Source organism: Rhinolophus sinicus, chromosome X (assembly GCF_036562045.2).
Source record: "Rhinolophus sinicus isolate RSC01 chromosome X, ASM3656204v1, whole genome shotgun sequence".
Classification (NCBI taxonomy): Eukaryota; Metazoa; Chordata; class Mammalia; order Chiroptera; family Rhinolophidae; genus Rhinolophus; species Rhinolophus sinicus.
The window spans coordinates 60126997-60149190 of record NC_133768.1 but is presented as its reverse complement, the minus strand read 5'-3'; the positions used below and the strand labels follow the sequence as shown (position 1 = coordinate 60149190).

Genomic DNA, 22194 nt, shown 5'->3' with positions numbered 1-22194 from the left:
AAATAGATCTCTCAATTAAGAAAGAATTGTGCGGTTTGGTTTTGCATTAATTTACATGTATAGATCTAAAGGAAACACAATCTCATCCCAAGCCTGGAAAACGAGACCATTAAAAACCATAGTGTGCCAGTGAGCCTTCCAATATATCACCAACAAACCAAAGAATAGGAGTAGAATCTTCTAAAAGTCAATTAAAAATCATCATTTGTTTTTCACATGCTTAGATAAGTTTGTGCTGTAAAAATAATGGTACTTTTGAGATGAAACATTATTTTTTCTCAAAATATTACTTTAAATTTCAACATGACTTTCTCAATCCAGAGAATTAGCTTCCATGTTATCAATTCAGTATAAATAAAAGCTAACAGAATTCCTAATTAAGACAAACTTCTCCACATAATTTAAAAGTTTGAGCAGAGTGCAGCTCCTTTTTAGCTGCTAAAGTTATCCTGCTTTCATCTCCAGTTCTAATCATTGTCCATAAATGACTATTATAATATTTACTCCCAATATTTTTACTACATGGAACACTATTAACTCAGTATACTTGAGTCTATTAAAATCACATCCCTGTTAATTGTAACTTCATCATTCTACCAGAAAATTGAAGTAGGATAGAATGACAGGAATTTCACAATGAAGTTTTGAGTTTTGAGCAGATTGGATGAGGGATATATTTAAATATTCATTCCGCATTTCATCCCCTTGAGATTCTTTTTTATGTGCTTTTCACTACATTCATAGGAAATTTACCTTATACAATTAACTTTAACCTCAATCGCTCTGTAAGTAGTATACGCAAATACACACAATACAGGCTATATTAATTAATCACGTATCCTGGATAACAGTAAAGATTAGCTAGCTTTCCTGACCTAAAGATCATTAACATTCAGCATGTGTCCCTATAAAATTTTCACTGGTTAGCACTAATAGTAATTTTAGACATCAGCAGTTCATTTTGCTCAAATTTCCTTTTCAGGTGTAGAAGGTACTAAATGGAAACCTTTTTTTCTTTTTTAATGTTTAATACACAACCTCATTACATACATGAAAATTTTTCCCATATGGATATATTAAACCAACATTCCAAATTTGTTCTCTATCAATAAGTTTGTTTCTGTTTTGTTTGTTCGTTTGTTTTTCAGATTTCACAAAGAAGTAAAATCACATATCTGGTGATCACTTCATAAGGTATATAAATGTCTAATCACTATGTTTTACACCAGAAATTAATACAATATTGTATGTCAACTATAATTGAAAATAAACTTTAAAAAAAGACTGAGAAAAAAATTCCCCTTGAAGGATGGTACATATTTAAATTTTATACTCATCTATTCTCAAACTATTGCTTCTTTTATCAAAAAGGGTAGTTGCTTACTAACATTAGTGACTGTTCTAGATTAGAACATGATAAACATCAACTCTTGGTTTAGGACATTAAGCTACTGCTTTAAAAGGCTAAATCTCAGTTCTCTCATTTGCACAATGAAGTAGTTGTACTAGATGGCATTAAAGTCCTTTAAACCCTTAAAATTCAAATACTATATAAAAAGAAACACCCAAAAATGTACGTTTCTGAATTTTAATAGATATAAAATTGTGATCCTAGAAGGGGCATTAGAGAACAGTAAAATATCCTCATTTTATATCTAAGGAAAAAAGGACACAGTAAGGTTAAAAGGCCTATCAAAAACTACATAGCTAGCTAATTGCAGTGCCTGAATTAGAACCCTGTAATAGGCAAAATGATGCTCTATTATGGTCTGTGGTAAAGACATTTTATGAATAGTGATTACAAAATGAAATATTACAATAAAATTATTAGATAACATCCAACTTTTTTAAAAAATATGATTTAATTTGTTACCCCAAAGTAAAATCACCTGCTTTCTCATTGCTTTTGAAAGCTATACAAATTACAGGAAAAGAAATTTCTGGGGGAAAAAAACACACACACACACACACAAAACATTTAAAGTCTAAAGTTTCATAAGATGTGGAGTAGATAAATTCTGTGCTTGCCTTCTCCAGTGACCTCATTAAAACTACAACTAAATTATAGAACAATCAACCTGGAGAACCATCTAAGTTCTAGCTGAACAGAGTAGTATTCTCCTTAAGATCAAGAACAAGACAAGGATGCCCACTTTAACCACTTTTTTCATCATACTATTGGAAGTCCTAGCCACAACAATCAGACAAGAAAAAGAAATAAAAGTCACCCAAATTGGAAAGGAAGAAGTCAAATTGTCATTATTTGCAGATGACATGATATTATATAGAGAGTACCCTGAAGACTCTACCAAAAAAACAAAAAAAAAACAAAAACAAAAACAAAAAAAACTATTAGAAGCTATAAAAGAATTCAGTAAAGTAGTGTAATACAAAATTATTATTTAGAAATTGGTTCCATTTTTATACACAAATAATGAACTCTCACAAAGAAAAATTATGAAAGCAATTCCATATACAATTAAGTAAAAAAAAAAAATAAAATAAAATACCTAGGAATACATTTAACAAAATAGGTAAAAGACCTGTACTCAGAAAACTGTAAGACACTGAAGAAAGAAACTGAAGAAGCTACAAGTAAATGAAAGCATATAACGTGCTAATGGATAGGAAGAATTAACATTACTAAGATAGGTATACTACTCAAAGCAATCTATAGATTCAATGCAATCTCTATCAAAATACCAACGGCATTTTTCACACAACTAAAACAAATTATCTTAAAATTTATATGGAACCACAGCAGACCCCAAATAGCCACAGTGATTTTGAGAAACAAAGTACAAAATTGGAGGTATTACGCTACCTGAAATCAAACTATACTACAAGGCTGTAGTAATCAAAACAGCATGCTACTGGCATAAAAACAGACACATAGATCAATGGAATAGGACAGAGAACCCAGAAACAAACCCATGCCTATATGGTCATTCAGTCTATGACAAAGGAGTCAAGAACATCCAGTGACATAAAGACAGTCTATTCAATAAATGGTACTGAGAAAACTGGACAAATACATGCAATAGAATGAAACTGGACCACCTTCTTACTCCATATAGAAGAATAAACTCAAAATAGGTTAAAGACTTAAATGTAAAACTGAAACCATAAGCCTCCTAGAAGAAAATATAGGCAATAAACTCTCTGACACCATTCTTAGTTATATTTTTCTGATCTATTTACTCGGGCAAGGGGAACAAAAGAAAATATAAACAAATGGGACTACATCAAACAAAAAAGTTTTTGCACAGCAAACGAAACTATCAACAAAATGAAAAGACAGCCTAATGAATGGGAGAAGTTATTCGCCAATGATATATGTGTTTAGGGGTTAATATCCAAAATATATAAAAAACTCATACAACTCAAAACCAAAAAACAAAACGAAACAAAACAATCCAATGCAAAAATGGGCAGAAGACCTGAATAGACATTTCTCTAAAGAGGACATACACATGGACAAGAGACATATGAAAATGTTGCTCAATGTCACTAATCATCAGAGAAATGCAAAATAAACCACAATGAGATATCACCTTATACTGGTCCAGATAACTACCATCAATAAATCAACAAACAACAAGTGTTGGTGAGGATGCGAAGAAAAGAGAACCCTCGTACACTGTTGGTGGGATTGCAAATTACTGCAGCCACTATGGAAAATGGTTTGGACATTCATCAAAAAATTAAAAACAGGGGCTGGCCCAGTGGCTCAGGCGGTTAGTGCTCCATGCTCCTAACTCCAAAGGCTGCCGGTTCGATTCCCACATGGGCCAGTGGGCTCTCAACCACAAGGTTGTCGGTTCAACTCCTCGAGTCCCGCAAGGGATGGTGGGCTCCACCCCCTGCAACTAAGATTGAACACGGCACCTTGAGCTGAGCTGCTGCTGAGCTCCCGGATGGCTCAGTTGGTTGGACCGCATCCTCTCAACCACAAGGTTGCCAGTTCGGCTCCCGCAAGGGATGGTGGGCTGCGCCCCCTGCAACTAGAAATCGGCAACTGGACCTGGAGCTGCGCTGCGCCCTCCACAACTAAGACTGAAAGACAACAACTTGAAGCTGAACGGCACCCTCCACAACTAAGATTGAAAGGACAACTTGACTTGGAAAAAAGGCCTGGAAGTACACACTATTTCCCAATAAAGTCCTGTTCCCCTTCTCCAATTAAATCTTAAAAAAATAAATAAATAAATAAAAATTGAAAACAGAACTACCTTACGACCCAGCAATTCCACTTTTGAATATTCACTGCAAGAAATCCAAAACACTAATTTGAAAAGATATATGCACCCCTATGTTCACTGCAGCACTATTTACAACAGCCAAGATATGGAAGCAAGCCACTTGCCCATCAATTGATTAAATAAAGAAGATGTGGTACATATATACAATGGGATATTACTCGGCCATAAAAACAAACAAACAAACAAACAAAAAAACTTATCATTTGTGACAACATGGATGTACCTAGAGGGTATTATGCTAAGTGAAATAATTCAGACAGAGAAAGACAAATACCATATGATCTCACTAATATGTGGAATTTAAAGAACAAAATAAATGAAAACAAACAAACAAAACAGAGATGCAGAAGAATTCACCTCAAGACTGTTAGGAAAGGCAGAGACATGGGACAGGCTGATCCCACACCCACGCATCACCTTTAAAAATAGGGAAGAATATCTTGGCTGCTAAGGTTCTGTCCTGAGGAGCGAGGATTCCCAGCCCCTTCTCAGCCCAGGGTTTCAGTGCCAGGGAGAAATGTCCCCATGATTTCTGGTTGTGAAAGCCAGGGAAGATTGTGGCTGAGTGAGATGGAGTGTGGCTACACTCCCAGGCGTTCCTCTTAAAGGGATCGTGCATGGACTTACTCAATGATGGACTCACTCGCTCTGAGTTCCAGCTCTGGGACAGCAACTCGAAAGGGACTTACAGGGAGGAATTGAATTATCTGGCCTCAGGTCAAGGGCTGGAGGGGCAGCTTTCTTCAGGATGGAGGAGCTGGATTAATCCATTGTTTCTTTGTTGAACAGTCCCCCTCCCTACATGCAGAGCAGGCACACCTTATATCTAATTCTCCATCAAACTGGCTATGACCTTTTGTCTGCCCTGCCCTAGTGATTTTCTGAGACCCTGCCCCATCCAACTTTTGGGCACACCCAAGCAGTTCCAGTGGCTTTTCCCTACAAACGGCCTGCCTTGGCTCATGATGCAGAGTTTCCTAAAATCTGTAAAAGGTTCACAAAACCCAAACAAGCAACATCTGGCTTTGGCTAGTCCCATAACTCTGGCTGAGCAACCCTCAGCCTGGTACTAGTGGCAGCTGGCCTTGGTTCATGGCTTGGCCTCTCAAGGCACCTCCAAGCACAGCACACGTGGTGACCATCTCTGGATTGCTTTGTGACTCATGCCAAGTGATCCTGGGCAAGGCACAGACTACCACTGAACTTGGCTTGCAGGTCCCCTCCCAGGAGGCCCAGGACTGTAGACCTGGTGTCTGGCTTCAGACCCAGCTGGAGCCATCACCCAGCCACCTCTAAGGATGACATACCCAAAGGGCAGACTGGGCAACTAAGAGAGCCCCACTAAAGCAAACTCTGCTCAGTAACATCACCCTGCACAACAGCTCCTCAACTGTAGTAACAGCCAGTCTTCACAACCAATCAGCCTGAGGGTCAATCCCTCCCACTGACATGCAAACAACAATCATGTCTCAACAACTACAATAGGAGGGGACACACAACCCACAAAACGGACACACCTGGAGCACCCAGCTCTGGTGACCAGGGAGCCTCCTCCACTGAGTCCCACAGGATACCTACTCCATAAGACCACTCTACTAAGACCAGGGAGTATAGTATCCATTTATAGAAACAAACACAGGGATGCAGACAAAATGGGGAGAAAAAAAAAAAAAAAAACATTTCCAAAATAAAAGAACAAAACAAAGTTCCAGAAAAAGAACTAAACACAATGGAGACAAGCAATCTACCAGACACAGAGCTGGATGGTAGATGGGAGGGGGTTGGGGACAGGGTGAAACAGGTGAAGGGATTAAGAATTATAAATTGGTAGTTACAAAATAGTCATGGGGATGTAAAGTGAAGCATAGTGAATATAGTCAATAGCGAATACAGTCAATAATATGGTAATAACTATGCATAGTGTCAGGTGGGTACTATACTTGACAGGTGGATCACTTGTTAAATTATATAAATGTCTAACTACTATGTTGTACACCAGAAATTAATATAAAATAATATTGAATGTCAACTGTAATTGAAAAATCTAAAAAGTTTGTGTGTTTGTGGGGGTGGGGATGTTAAGGAGAATAAAAGGTTCAAATTTCCAGGGATAAACCAAATAAGTCAAGTCATGGAGATGTAATGTACAGCATGGGTAATATAGTCAATAACAGTGATAGCATGGTACGATGTCAGATGGTTGCTGGGCTTATGGTGATTACAAATGTTGAATAATTATTGTTTACCCCTGAAACTAATATAATATTGTATGTTACCTACATTTTAATAAAAATCTTAAATAAAATACCACACACACACACACACACACACACACACACACACGCACACAAACAGAAACAGACTCATAGATATAGAGAACAAACTAATGGTTGCCAGATGGAAGGGTAGTTGGAAAGCTGGCTAAAAAACATGAAGGGATTAAAAAAATACAAATTGGTAGTTATAAAATAGTCATGGGGATGTGAAATACAGCATAGAGAATATAGTCAATAATGTTGCAACAACTATGTATAGTGCCAGGTGGGTACTAGGCTAATCAGGAGGATCACTGCATAAATTATATAAATGTCTAACCACGATGCTGTACACCTGAAACTGATATAACACTGAATGTCAACTATAACTGAAAAAATAAATAATTTTACAAACTAAGTGTAATTTCACGTATACTATTTAGAACTTTTTAACATAATCAATTAATTTTTTCTGATATAACTGATAAAAAACAAAGTGCCAGAGGAAAATTATGTACTTTATTTTACTGGAACTGGAACAACAATGTCTAAGATTACTGATTACAATGCGGGAAAATTTGGTTCAACAAACACTATCACTTCTATTCTCCATTGGGAATCTTCAACATTCAATAAAGATGTAAATCAACAAATTGCAGAAATCCTGGTAAGACAGATTGTCTATTGTTATTCATTATTTAATGAATTCCTTGATATAATCAGTAGTTGTTGAGTGTTCTGTTGATGCAAGTAATTATGAGAGTTACAAGTTAGTGTACAATCTAAAAGTGTCATAGGGACAAAATATTTTGCCATAATGCCCCTCATTCATTAAAATATATAAATTATTTTAAAACAAGAAATTGGAATGTGCCTAATGCTACTAAATATGCTAAGTCACCCCAAAGTTGCATCTTGCATGACTGATTACATTATCTTGCAAAGAACTACAAAAAGGAACAAATTACAAATAGTCTTATAGGCAAAGAAAAGTGAGGATTGAGACATAAAAGAAGCAGAAGTCAAAAGAAGGTCATAAAAATAACTGCCTCATGGCTTATAAATAACCGAAATATAAATGTCAAATGAACTTTATTATATGGTGTAGGTAGCTTAATGAAAATTTAGAAGCAAAAGAAGGCTTATTGTGAAGAGAAGGCCACCTATTCTCTGCCACTGAAGTATTCAAGTTTTACTGACATCCCAGACCTTATGGCGTTGGCTTTCAATTGCCTGCTTGTGCCAAGAGCCTAGTGCTTGTCAGATTCAAACATAAAAGACAAGAGATTGCTTTGCTTACAGTGGCCTGCTTTTGAGTGATAAACCTCTGTCTAATGCATATTAGATTTAAGATACTAAAGATACAGTCATCTTCGAGGCTGTCATCCAAATGGAATCCTGTAAATATCTTCAAGTTTCCAACTTTAGAGATATACTTTTCATTTTGATTCATGACTTTGTGACTTTTTAAAGATTATCTCCAGTATAAATCCTTCATTGCCTTCACAAAGCCTAGATAGTGCAAATGATGTCATTTTTCAATTGGTCTGTGTTGTGATTGCATTTCCTGTATAGGAAAGTTAGATATGATATGATGGTACAGTAAGATTTGTTTCACCCATTTTCTTATTATGCTACATTTTTTTTTCAAATTTTCATAAATTTGAATAGAGAAAAACTGCCTCTGCAAAAGCATTTCAGTTTATGTGATAAAATTAATAATCACTGTTTATATCTGCCTAAGCTCATTTAATATACAGACTACTATCAAGTGTGCCTCATTCTTCCCCAAGCAATGGCAGGCAGCTAAACTCTTGGGTGGAACCATTCTTTTTAACCTGTATACACTTTTATGTATACAACATATCAAAGATTAAAGTAAGCTGGTAGTCATAGACAGTATTCGTGACTGTAATTAATGATTTCCCTTTGAGAATGAAAAGTGATTTTGATATTATTAGCTTAAAAAATATGACTGTGAAGATTTTTTTTTTTTTAGTATCGATAGAAGGATAAAGGATATGTTGTCTCTTGGCAAGGCAATGAAAGTTAGCAGGCATTTGTCTTATACTTCCAGAATCCAGGAGCATTGAGTTTAGTACGTTTCACCAAGGGGGACATAGTTAATAGAATTAATAATTAATACTATCACTCCTTAGAAATACTGATGAATGTATCTTTCAAAAGACTTGACTTACAGTTTGCCGAGCTGATTCTAATTATTTGTTTAATTATTTTACTCTCCCCACCCCCATGGACTGACACAACTTCACAGGCTATGAATGAACACAGTTTTAGAGAACTACCTGTCAAATACATAGCCAGCAGAGACAGAATTGGCCTGGGTGGATAATTAACTTTTAAAAGAGCATAACTTCTCTTTCCTAGGTTGAATACATTTCCCATTTGTTTCATGTAACTGTATTAACAAATTTACAGCCTTCACTTTTCTTTTTGTTGTAATACAGGAATTAATGTGTGGGTTCCCAAAAAAATACGTTTTGAAGAAATATAGAGGGCCTATGAAGTCAAATTTCCTGAGTACTTGGCAATAAACAAAAAAAGCTAATTAACAGTCATATGGGTAACACAAACTGCGGATTTAGATGTTATTCTGTGATATCCTCTGCAAGAGTAAGGGCTAGCGTCCCCATAAATATATGAACCATTCTTCTTTTAAACAAAGTGGTATTTCTTGTTGAATTTTTCAGATAAGAATAGTTACCATAGTACTTGTATATCAAAATTTGTCTGGAAAATATTTGGACAGTTTTAAATTGCCTTTAGATATCTGACCCCTAATGTTCTTAATTATGAGGGCTAGATTTTAATGCTCCATTATTAGGTGATTCTTTTAAAGTTTCAGTTTTGTTTTGTTTTTTAATTTCACGAATTGCCTGTATTTAGAATTAGATATTCAACTACTCAAACAGTCAATTAATAATTATCCTAGTATTATTCGTGCCAACAATCTCAGCAGATCAAGACCAAAATTTGGCATTTCTGTGAGTCGTACTCTAATCAATGAAATTGGTCTTCCACTTTTTATAATGTAATTAGATTACTGGCAGAGGATCAATCAAAACATATTGCCAGGGAAAGATTAATTACTTCCTTTTTGTGAATTATTTAGTACCATATTAGAATGCTAAGCAAACCTGATCTAGTGAAAGAAAAATGAGTGTCAAAGAGATGTTAACCTGTGATACAGTCTAGCAGAGAGATCTATCATTATTAAATTAATGTTAAACATATTCCTGTTTATTTTAAGTGTGAAACGTTTTTAGCCCTAACTGTTCTTGGAACTCTGTTTTTTCTTTTGTATCACAGAAATTTGTAAAGTTAAAAAGAAGCATTAATATTTTATTAAAAGTTGATGAAATTTTATACATAAGTATTGTTACTTGAAGCTCAAATTTTAGACACTAAACCAACTATAACATTGTCAGATAGAGTGACTTCGTGTGTGAAATGACCATATCCAGTGAAAAGGCTTTAAAAAATGCAGGTAACGTAACTTTCGCAGTTGAAGAAAATTATAGCACTAATTAAACTAAGTCCCATTTCCCCTTCACGTAGGAGGATTCTCTTTGAAAATGAACTGATTTGTGGCTGGTAAACTGAAGAATGACTGACTTAAATCTCTTCAGAAACATTCTATTTCACAATTTCTCTTCCAAAGAAACATGGAGGTTATCTATGATCATTCAAATTGTAATATGCCAGTAGATTGTTAGAAATTTACAAATTGCACTTTCCTCTCCAACTTGCCCGTAGTGAAAGAGTAGCAACATATTCTCTATGTAAGAAAAAATACTCACAGAAATCCTGACTTCATATGTATGAACTATTCAAAAACCTCTGAAGTTTAACATGGTAGAACTTTGCTAATATTTCCATGTGTCTCAGAACTTAGTCTGAATTATAATATCAGAGCAATATTTTACAAAATAAAGTTGGAAAGCATTTTTAACTCTTCATAAATTATATTTTACCTAATGCTACTTACAAATAAGTAGATACGAACATAGACCCACATGTAGTTTTGTGTGTTTAGAGTATTCCCAAGAGGATAACACTCTCTCCAATTCTCTCAATTAATACTACAAGGTGTGATCAAAAGATACAGTGAATGTTTAAATTTAAAATAATTGATTACAGTAAGAGACACATTTCCATTAATCCCCCTCAAAATAGTCCCCTTTGCTACTAACACACTTATCCCATCATTCTTGCCACTATCCAAAACAGTTCTGGAAGTCCTCTTTCATGAGTATCTTTAGTTGTGCTGTCATAGCTGACTTGATGTCCTGAATTATTTTGGCTTTAGGGAACAGCCAGAAGTCGCATGGTGCCAGATCCAGTGAATACGGTGGATGAGGACACACCATATTATTTTTAATTGATGGAAATTGCAATATAACAGAAGCTATGTGTGACACAGAGCCTTTCTGTTGTGATAAAAAACTATGGTGAATGCTGCTGCTGAGTACCATCCAACGGAAAGGCAGGGATCTTCAATACAGGAAGCAGCACGTCTAACCTTACTAACAGTGTGTGACAAGTTTCAACTTGTTCCATGAAGTTAGTCAAGAAGGTGTGTTTTAAAGTATGCTGTAAATCATGGATCATGAACAATGCATTAACATGAAATTGGCAAATGGTTTCATCCTAGATCATGACAATTATCCATGTCACACATTGCTTCTAGTATGGCAATTTCTGTCCAATAAAAACATTACGGTGTTTCCTCATCCACCTTATTCACCAGTTCTGGCTCTTCCCCAAGTATAAGTGACCATGAAAGGTAAACATTTTGAATTGATTCAGGACATCGAGGCAGCCATGACAGCGCAACTAAAGATACTCATAAAAAAGGACTTCCAGAACTGCTTCAGAAAGTGGCAAAAACGATGGGATAAGTGTGTTCGAAGCAAAGGAGAATATTTTGAGGGGGATTAATAGCAATGAACTTTATTGTCATATTTTTTTTTATTTCAACATTTAATGTATTTTATGATCACACCTCATATATCTTGACATATAAAACTCCAAGAAGTACATGTCATACCCTGTTCTCTACTAAGGCCACACTCTTGTGTGTCTCCACAAGCTCCTTTGAAAATGCAAAGACATTACCTGTTAGAATAGCCACAGTAAGCCAGCACAACAAATAATGCTGTTTAGGGGTTAGATTTCTGTTTGTTTACTTTTACCAAATTATATAGCTTCAAAAATTAGGGTCTATTGGAAAGGGCACATATAATTTGATAGGGTTATGGTAGGAGGAAAGCTCTGGGGCATAGGCTGTTAGCCAAGAAAGGCAAAACTGCATAGAATGGTGATAAGTGACCCTCATACTAAAGGGTAAAGTCAAAAGATTGCAATTGTAATGTTTAAAAATTCAAAAAGCCTTCAAATGGAATGAGACAGGATGTTTTATTAAACTTTTCTTCTGAAAGACAAATAATTGGATTGCATTGGCTTGCATTTTAATCGTAAAAAGGTAAGTTAATATTCTTGGCAAAAGACTCAAGAGAATGGATAACATAATTTCTTTATCTAATCATCAGATTTCTATCAACCTGGGAACTATATATTTTAAAGTAGTGTGAATAAATCCACCTAGCAAATTTTAGGGAAAATCTTATTCATAAAAGTTGCATTTCTATCTGCTTTTGTGAACTTACAAGGAATTTTCAGAACTATGTACTATTTTGGGGAATGCATTAGCAAAAAGAAAGCAGATTGAGGATGTAATGCCTTTCAAAATATGAAATGGGAACTGAATAAATTAATTCCATTGCTTAAGGACAACATTTATTTCCTTTAACGGTTTACATTCCTATTTGTGATGCTATTGACTAACACTGCACAGTTTATGGGCATCTGCTCCATATCACAAAACCCATTATTATGCACTATTTCAGAGCTTTAGAATTTCTTTTTGAAGAATCAAAGTACCCTATCATCTGTATTAGCCTAAAGAGATTATTTTGCCATTGCTAACTTTGTATCAGCTATTTTTCCTTTTTAATCAAAACAAAACACATACACATACTATGTTAAAAATCTTACAAGTAAGTCATATTAAGATAATAGAACTTCTTTAAAATGAAATATTATGCTTCTTGCACTTGTAATAATAAGGTCCTTTATTCTCCAAAATGAAACACCTAACCAGAAAATTCTTTTGGAACATGTTTTAATCGGAAGTATCAGGTCCAGTAGGAGAGTAGGTAGTTAACGTTACTCACAGTAAAAATACATTTTAAACATTGACCCATCAATATTGTTAGACATATACATAAATGGATATTTGTTTTTAATTATCTCTACCTTTTGCATACATTTATTAAAATAACAAGTAACAAAAAAGTATTATTTTTAGTACTACTATAATTGCCTACACCCATCCCAATTTTAAAATAAAGCCTAATTAATAAAGAATTTTGTTAACATGGAATTTGCCATTGCTTCATCCTGTAATATAAACAAAATATTTAATGGTCAAATTAATAATGTTAACATGATTAGAGGAGAGAAATGTTTAGTCCCTGGTGGAAACAAGCTTTACAAATAAAGCTCTTAATGTATGTCAGCTCATACATTGTTGTTAACACTAGCACTCTTAACTATACATAAAATCAGATCCTGTAAAGAATTCTTCATTAGAATATTTTAAAAACAACTACTTATTATTAGATATAATTGAGATTAAGAAACCTGTATTTAACTGTAAATGTTCCATAATTTCTAACCCATACCAATTCTGCCCCTTTTACTATAGTTAGTATCAGTTAATATCCTAATTTAATCCCATTCAGCTTGAAAGTTTATTTCAGAATTAGATCCACATAGTTGATGCTTACTCTGAATTTATTGTTTAATTGTCACTATGCAATCCTCTAAGAAAAAGGCATAGTGTGCAAAGTATGCTTAGTATGACATATGCAAAGGAATCAATTCTCTCTAATTTATAAAAATGATGCTCATTTTCACCTCTATATTAGTATCTCTTGACAGGGCAGTGATAGAACTACAATTACAATAATTTATGCAGTAAAAAAGAGCAAAGACACCTTGCTTAACCATATTTGTTACTATGACCATTCTTCTTAGAGATTGACTCTGACTTTATTGTAGTGGTGGATATAGTTACAACTACGTATTTCTACCAGAAGTCATTACAATCCTCTTCTACCTAGTAAGTGAAAGGTAGGTTGGTGTTGCATGTTACAGAATTTTTCATCCTCAGAACAAATATAGCTAAGTTATTCTAAGTATAAAATTGAATACAGGGATAGCAGGCATTTCGGGCTTTCTAAACTTGGTGGTTAAAAAGTCTCTAAGATGTTTATATTGAAGACATCTTTAATATCCAGCGTCTACTCTTGAGGAGAGAAAAAGATTGATGTTAAGCTGTGATTGGTACAGTATGTTTAGTCTTAGATTACATTTTGATGTTTAACCAACACGTTTCCCTTATTTTTTGGAGTTTCAAAAATAGGGGATTAAAACATAATGATGGAGAAACCATTTTGATCTCAAAACCAGATGCTTTATTTAAATTATGTACCCATATAATACATATGCTCAAGATAACTTTTCAAAATTTCTATTTTATATTAATTTTATACCTATTTATATTAATTTATATTTTATATGTTTATGCTAGTTGTATTTAATGAAGTTCTCTATTTAGCATCAACTTCATGATACTTTTTAAGAATTTTCAACATCTTTGATTTTTCCAAATATAGCGTTTATACAATCAGTCTGTAGACCAAATCTGAATATCTTTCTAAACAGTAACATGACATAAGGCACATGGTTTCAGTACATTATTGAAAACCTCAGATCAACTGCTCTGCATTGGAGTCAGGATCTCTTATTTCCTTAAAAAGAGAATTAACTTTCTATGATCCTTATCTATTAAAATAAAAAATAATATCTAAAAATAATTTATATAAATTACAATAATAATCTATATGTACAGAAATAAATGAATAAAATAAAATGGTTGGTTATATACCTATAAATACATATATATAAATAGAAAATCCTATCCATGCCTAAACAAAATGACCATATTAAATTTTATAATACATTTTATTCAACATAGATGTGATCAAACATTTCAACTATTATAAAGTGATGCATATGCCTTGCACCTAATTCTGTATTTTTACCTCTTAAAAATGTGTAACTCATGTTAGCATAACTAAATGGCCAATGCTATTATGGCCGCAATTGTATGACTTACAAACACAATGAGCCCATTTATACTGCAGGACAAGAGAGGTATCACTTACTGGATTCAGGATCAGAGTTGCCATCCCCTTCAGTGCGGTTGTTGGGTGCAGCATGATCAAAGTACTCCTCCTGAGGATAGCCGGAGGGCAGAGCATGGGATGTGCTGGGAAGGCTGCCCGCATCGTGGTCGCCCAGTCCACCATCACTGCCACTTTCCTGAGAGCCTTCAGGTAGATGAAATGTGACACGCCGCTGGGACTGAAAAGAAGAAAGAAAATTACAGGGTTTCAGCTATGATCTGAATAATTGCTTAATGTATCCAATTCAAAAAATGCATTATTTCAGCTATCCAGTGAAGTCGCATTAACATTATCTTGATTTGGGAACAATTTCAGACTTTTCTGAACAGTCAGTTCTGTGTTCAAACCTGTTTCACCTGGCACCAGAGTTGCTTCCATTATATTTTGAAACAAGGCGTATCCAGATGCAGAATGAAAGTCAACTTGTTCTAAAGCATGAGGCTGTCAGCCTTTATAGACATTTGAGCATATTGGAAATTCTGATCATCATTTGAACATGGATTTATTGAGCTACTGTTTGACAAGATTCATTTTTTGAATAATGAGCATAAATAAATATAACAAAATTTTATTGTTATATCTGTAAGATTCTGGTGGGCTGTAACAATAAATAATAACAAATTTATTTAATCATGTAGGCTTGGAAAATTAAAAGTACAAATCATCTTTGCAAAGAATCTTCGAAGTAATATTTTGAATTGGAATTCACTTAAATTGATTCTGCACTCTAAAAAATGCAAATAGTTAGATGGTACGGATAACAGATGATGGTAATTATAAAAGCAAAGTATAGGTATCAGCTTAAATGGTAATTATAGCACAGTATAAAAAATATATACATGCCAAAACAAAAGGTTCATGACAGCCAGCAAGAGTGATAATGCTAATAGGCATAGCAGTATTTTGGTTTGCAGCAATGCTACATGTATTAGGTGGTGCAAAGTAGTTGCGGTTTTTGCAATTATTTGTAACCTTTTAAACCACAATTACTTGTGCACCAACCTAATAGTGGCTAATCTCCAAAGCTAGCCCCTGCAATGCACCTCACCTCTTGGTATTCAGATCCTTACCCAGTCCTCTACCAGACTGAGTATGGGGAGGCCCTGTGTAACCAAACCTTGCAGCTTCTGTCTTACTCCCTTGGAATACTCACTCTGGGGAAAGCCAGCTGCATTGAAAGAAGTTTGATTACTGGGAGACCACGATACTGTGAGGAAGCTCAAGCCAGCCATGTGGAAAGACTGCATAGAAAGAAAGTACAATACCCAAAGAAGCCCAGCTGTTCCAGCCACTCTAGTTCAGGTGCCAGATATGTATGTGATTAATCCATTCTGGACATTACAGTTTATGGCCTCATTTGAGTCATTCCAGCCATCTCCAGACATTTAAGTCATCTTTTTTTAGTCACTAGTCATTGTGGAGCAGAGATAGTTATCTCTGCTCTGCACTACCCCAATTCCTGACATAAAAAATGTAATATGTCTTTGTCTTATGCTCCAAAGATTATAGTTTGCGATGTAACAAATAGATCAACTAAAATATTTCACTAGCAGTATAAAATATGCAATTAAGAGATAATTATTTAAGGAATTGAAAATATCAAAGGTCACATAAATTTAGAAACTAGGAATTTCCATGACAGAATGTACTTTCACAAATTCAGGTTTGACAGTCAGCAATCTCTTCAGATGGAGATATGAAAATATTTGAAGATACTTGCTATAGATTGAATGTTTATTGACCCTCAAAATTCATAACGTTGAAACCTAATATGCAACATGATGGTATTTAGAGGTGAGGCCTTTGGGAGCTGAGCTGATTGGTCATGATAGTGGAGCATTCACTGACAGGGTTAATGTCTCTATGAGCAGTAGCCCCAGGAAGCAAACGCTCCCCTTTACCAGGTGAGGACACAGCAAGCTAATTATGTCAGTCTAGCAAAGCTGGACTTGACGTTTCTATGTCTAAGAAGCCATATGCTCATTTAGTTATAGGTTAAACTTCATTTAATTCCAAAAATTATTTTTGGTTGTTAAAATATTTTCATTCACTTCAAGTAATATATAAACATCCTTACTCACAAACCTTTTAAAAATGCAAGACCTGGAAAAACAGCACTTCAAAATGCCTGAAACATTGTAGACATTTATTTATAATTAGCTATTATACATAATTAAAAGTAATATCTAACACATAGATGAAAAAATCATCTTATGTAAAACAATCCAGTTTACCATGAGACAAATTTATAATTGCTTGCACCATAATGCAAAACTGTAAGAGATTTTTAATTTTCTATAAGACACAAGTAATATATTTCAACTATATATATGTACGATGCACCAAATATATGGTACATGGTGTGAATATTATGCATCTAGTGTGTATATATATATATATGTATTTTTATCATTTACATATTTTAAAGTATTAGACCTAGATAAAGAATCTATAAATAAGAAAACAATTATTGGTAACAAAAATAAATTAATCTAGAATTTAAAATGTGCTGGTTAAGCATGGAGTCATAGATTCTAACAAAAATAATACTGCCGTTGAATAGAAGGAAAATTGTGTCAAATGATGGAAGTAGGGGCTATATGTTACTTTCCAATGTAAGGGAAATGGAGCTTTGTGTTCACTTGCTTATTTATATAGAAAAGAACAAGGCAATTTAAGTTTTAAAATGTTATCCCATTCTAGGACATCTGTACTAGTAACTTAACTAAAAGCCCTTGCAAAGGAATGCCCTAGAGTTAATCTGTAATAGGCCTGGTCATGCACTCATCCCCAACCTTCTTGACACTCATAAATTGAATCCCTGTAGGGGTAAATGAAAGAGAATGAATGGGCTTGTAAGGACTCCCTTTAAGTGAAAAAAACTGCTTTTGGTCCCTTTCTGAATGCACATAAAAACACCACCAGCCCCATTCTATATATACCTTGGATGTTTCAAAAGCAGAACAGTCATATTAATCAACTAACTTATTTATATTAGTTTCAACAAATATCAGAATACCTCAAGTGGAGATCAGGTTATGTTGGTCATTAACATCTCTATATCATTTTAAATTGTCTAAAGTTCAACAACATACTGGGTATTTAATTTCTTTATCAATTCAGTTTCAAAGTTTACAGTCTGAAACATTGTTTTTACCTATTTCTATAATCCATAGAAGGCATTCAAATATTACCAATTAAATATAGTGTTCTATTTCTTTATTCAGTGAATTCACACGGGGCTCTACATTTGCACATGTGTGAATAACTAGGTTGTCCATCGTTTTAGAAAATCTCCATGAAATATTTCCATAAGTGAAATTATTAGAATTTAATTGTTAGGGAATTGTTTTAAAAGGCTTCTGAAAATCTAACTTTTAATAAGAAAAAAACAGTTCACTATTTTTCCTATGGTTATTTTAATGATTCCTACTTAAGCTTGCAGTTTGCAATTTCTGACATTTGCAGATAGAACTGAACATAAAATAATGACATGAACTGAACAATTTATGAATCCTTTCTTGTAAATTTTGGAAACCGGGTTTAACTCATTTGCCTTTTATTTTTTAATGGATAAATCCTTTATCTCTGAGGGTTCTTTTCTACTTTGATTAATCATATGAAGATATTCAAAATACAGAGGTATTTTTTTATCCCATATATTTAGAAATATTAATTATTTCACAAAAGTCATTCCTTAAGTCACTCAAAGAGAAGAATAAATAATTTTATTTTTCCAAATGTTGAAGATGATTACTGTGCAATATAAATGAGCTATCATGCTAATGACCATGTCATAATTTGACTGTCTGCAGCCCTTCAAGGAAGCTGTGGCATAGAAAGTAAACAATCTATTGATTGTAATGGTGACTTTATGGGATGAAAATAAATCCTGGATTATTCATGAATAAATGTCTGAACTGAATGGCTAGTTATTTTTTTACCACAAAGAGAAACATCCATGGGTGCCTCTCGCTATATTCTACTTGCCTTGTTTCTGGCTCAAATCAATCAAAATTCCAGAATGTATGGATGCTCAGAAATAATAACAGTGTCACTAGATGAAACATTTACAAGCAAACTATCAAATTCCCAACATTTGTGTGTCCTTTATACCACGTGAAGGTATAATTCCATGCTAAGCATTTGGTGAATATCGCTGCATTTCCATAACATGATGTAAGTGGCATTTTAGAAAGGTTAAGCTGGCAGCAGAGAGGTTGCATTTAGATAGGCCAGCCTGTGAATCTCATTATGGAATGCTTGAGTATCATGTTCCAGAAGGCTCATTAGAATTACCTGTCAAAGTTTTCAAACTAATCATAAAATCTTGCACTCCCCTTGACTCCAATTCTAATACATCCTGACCCAGCCTACCTTAGATTCTCTGCCATAGCCAGTAACTCTGATTAGAAAAAGTAATTATAGTTAGGGTTCTTATTTTTTAAGGATTACCATGTGCAGGGTTTTGTTTTGTTTGTTTTGTTTTTAAAAGCTCAATGCACTTTATTTAAAAAAAATTTTTACACTTTATTTATTTTGACATTCAACATATTTTATATTAATTTCAGCTCTCCAACTACCCCTCGCTCTGGCAGCCATCAGTTTGTTCTCTATATCTATGAATCCTTTTCTGTTTTTCTTTTTCTTTTTTCTTTTTTTTTTTTGTGTGTGTGTGGTATTTTATTTTTAAAATATTTTTATTAAAATATAGCTAGCATACAATATTATATTAGTTTCAGGTGTACACAACAGTTATTCAACATTTATATATCTAAAAAAGTAATCACCATAAGTCCAACATCCATCTGACACTGTACCACGCTATCACTATATTATTGACTATATTCCCCCTGTTGTACATTACATCCCCATGACTTATTTGATTTATGCCTGGAAATTTGAACCTCTTATTCCCCCTCACATTCCCCCCCCCCGCTTTTTAGATTTTTAAATTACAGCTGACATTCAATATTATTTTATATTAATTTCAGGTGTACAGCATAGTGGTTAGACATTTATATAATTTAAGAGGTGATTTCCCTGACAAGTCTATTACCCGCCTGGCACTATACATAGTTATTACCATATTATTGACTATATTCCCTATGCTTCACTTTACATTCCCATGACTATTTTCATGACTATTTTGTAACTACCATTTGTACTTAACGTCTTCACCTTTTTCACCCTGCCTTCCAACAACTCCCTCCCATCTATCACCCTAACAAATGTAGTACCCATCTGACACCATACATAGTTAATACAATATTATTGACTATATTCCTTATGTTATGGCCTATTCCCATGAATACGGTGTAACAGCCAATTTGTACTTCTTTTCCCCTTTTCACTCACTCCCAACCACCTTCCCATCTGGAACCATCAAAATTTTCTCTATCTATGAGTTTGTTTCTGTTTTACCTGTTTGTTTTTTTCTTTAGATTGCACCGAAAAGCAAAATGATATTGCAACTGTCTTTGTCTGACATATTCCACTCAGCATAATACACTCCAGGTCCAATCACACTGCCGCAGATGGCAAGAATTAATTCCTTTCCATGGTCGAGTAATACTCCATTGTATATATGTAACACCTCCTCTTTATTCATTCATCTATCAATGGATACCCAGGCTGCCTTCACATTTTCGCCATTGTAAAAATGCTGCAATGAACATTTGGATGTATTCATCCCCTTGAAGTAGTTCTGGGTTTCTTTGGATAAATACCCAGAAGTGTGATTACAGGGACCTTCTTTGTCTCTTGTTATAACCTTTGTTGTAAAGTCTATTTAGTCTGGTATAAGTTTTGTTACCCCAGCTATTTGTTTGTTTGTTTCCATTTTTATGAAATATCTTTTTCATTCTCTTTACTTTCAGTCTGTGCTGTGTCTTTCGATCTGAAGTGAGTCTCTAGTAGGCAGCATATGTAAGGGTCTTGTTTTCTTATCCATTCAGCCATGCTATCTATTTTTCTGTCTTAAATCCTCTAAGATTCCTTATAATACTGTTTTGGTGGTGATGAACTCCTTTAGCTTTTTCTTGTCTGGGAAGCTCTTTATCTGTCCTTCAATTCTAAATGATAGCTTTGCTGGGTAATCTTGGTTGAATGTCCTTGATTTTCATCACTTGGAATATTTCATGCCAATCCCTTGTAGCCTGCAAAGTTTCTGTTGAAAAAGCAGCTGACAGTCTTATGGGGATCCCCTTGTACATAATTAACTGCTTTTTACTTGCTGCTTTTAAGATTCTCTTTTTCTTTACTGTGTAGCATTTTAATTATGATGTGTCTTGTTGTGGGACAATTTGGGTTCATCTTGTTTGAGACTCTGTACTTCCTGGGCTTGTATATCTATTTCCTTCACCAGTTTAGGGAAGTTTTCCATCATTATTTTTCAAACAGATTTTGAATTCCTTGCTCTCTCTCTTTTCCTTCTGGTACCTCTGTGATGCAAATGTTTGCACTTTTGAAGTTGTATCAGAAGCCTCTTAAACTATCCTCACTTTTTTGGATTCTTTTTTCTTTTTGCTGTTCTGATTTTTTGTTTTTTTGCAACCTTATCTTCTAAATCACTGATTCAATCCTCTGCTTCATCTAATGTACTGTTGATTCCCTCTAATGTATTCTTCATTTCAGTTATCGCATTCTTAATTTCTGACTGGTTCCTTTAGATATTGTCTATCTTCATTTTTATGTTTCTTATTTCTTTGTTGAAGTTTGTGAGATCACTGAGCATCCTTATAACCAGTGTTTGGAACTTTGTGTCTGGTAAATTGCTTGTCTCTATTTTCTGTAGTTTTTTTTCTGGAGCTTTGTTCTGTTCTTTTATTTGGGAGATGTTTCTTCGTCTACCATTTTGGCTGCCTCCCTATGTTTGTGTCTATGTAGGGCTGCTATGCCCTCCAATCTTGGTAGAGTGGCCTATGTAGTAGGTATTCTGTGGGATCCAGTAGTGTGGTCTTCCTGGTCACCAGAGCTGGGTGCTCTAGGTGTGTTCCTTGTATGGGTCATGTGTGCCCTCCTGTTGTAGTTGATCTTTGGTTGCTCTTTGCGCCTTAATAAAAGGGATTGACCTGCAGGCTGAATGGTTGTGAGGACTGGCTGTGACTACAGTTGAGGAGCTGTTATGCAGGAGCTGACCCTACAGAGCAGGGTTCACTTTAGCAGGGCTCTGATGCCTGCCCAGTCTGCACTTTAGTTGTGTCATTGTTGGAGGTGGCCTGGTGGTGCTCTGGCTTGGTCTGCAGCTGGCCACCAGGCATGCCAGCCCTAGGGACTCCTAAGGGATGACCTACTGCAGGCCACTTTAGCTGCAGTCTATGCCCTGCCTGAAGCCATCTG

General features: G+C 34.6%; 1 protein-coding gene across 6 annotated transcripts in view; it reads right to left on the bottom strand.

The window, feature by feature from the left end:
* PCDH11X (protocadherin 11 X-linked) overlaps positions 1-22194 on the bottom strand; it is an 803219-nt gene that overhangs the window by 213612 nt on the left and 567413 nt on the right. For all 6 annotated transcript variants that reach the window (XM_074323530.1, XM_074323532.1, XM_074323533.1 and 3 more), the window contains one exon: positions 14833-15031. In XM_074323530.1, the coding sequence (XP_074179631.1) occupies positions 14833-15031 (199 nt within the window). The remainder of the gene's footprint in view (positions 1-14832; positions 15032-22194) is intronic.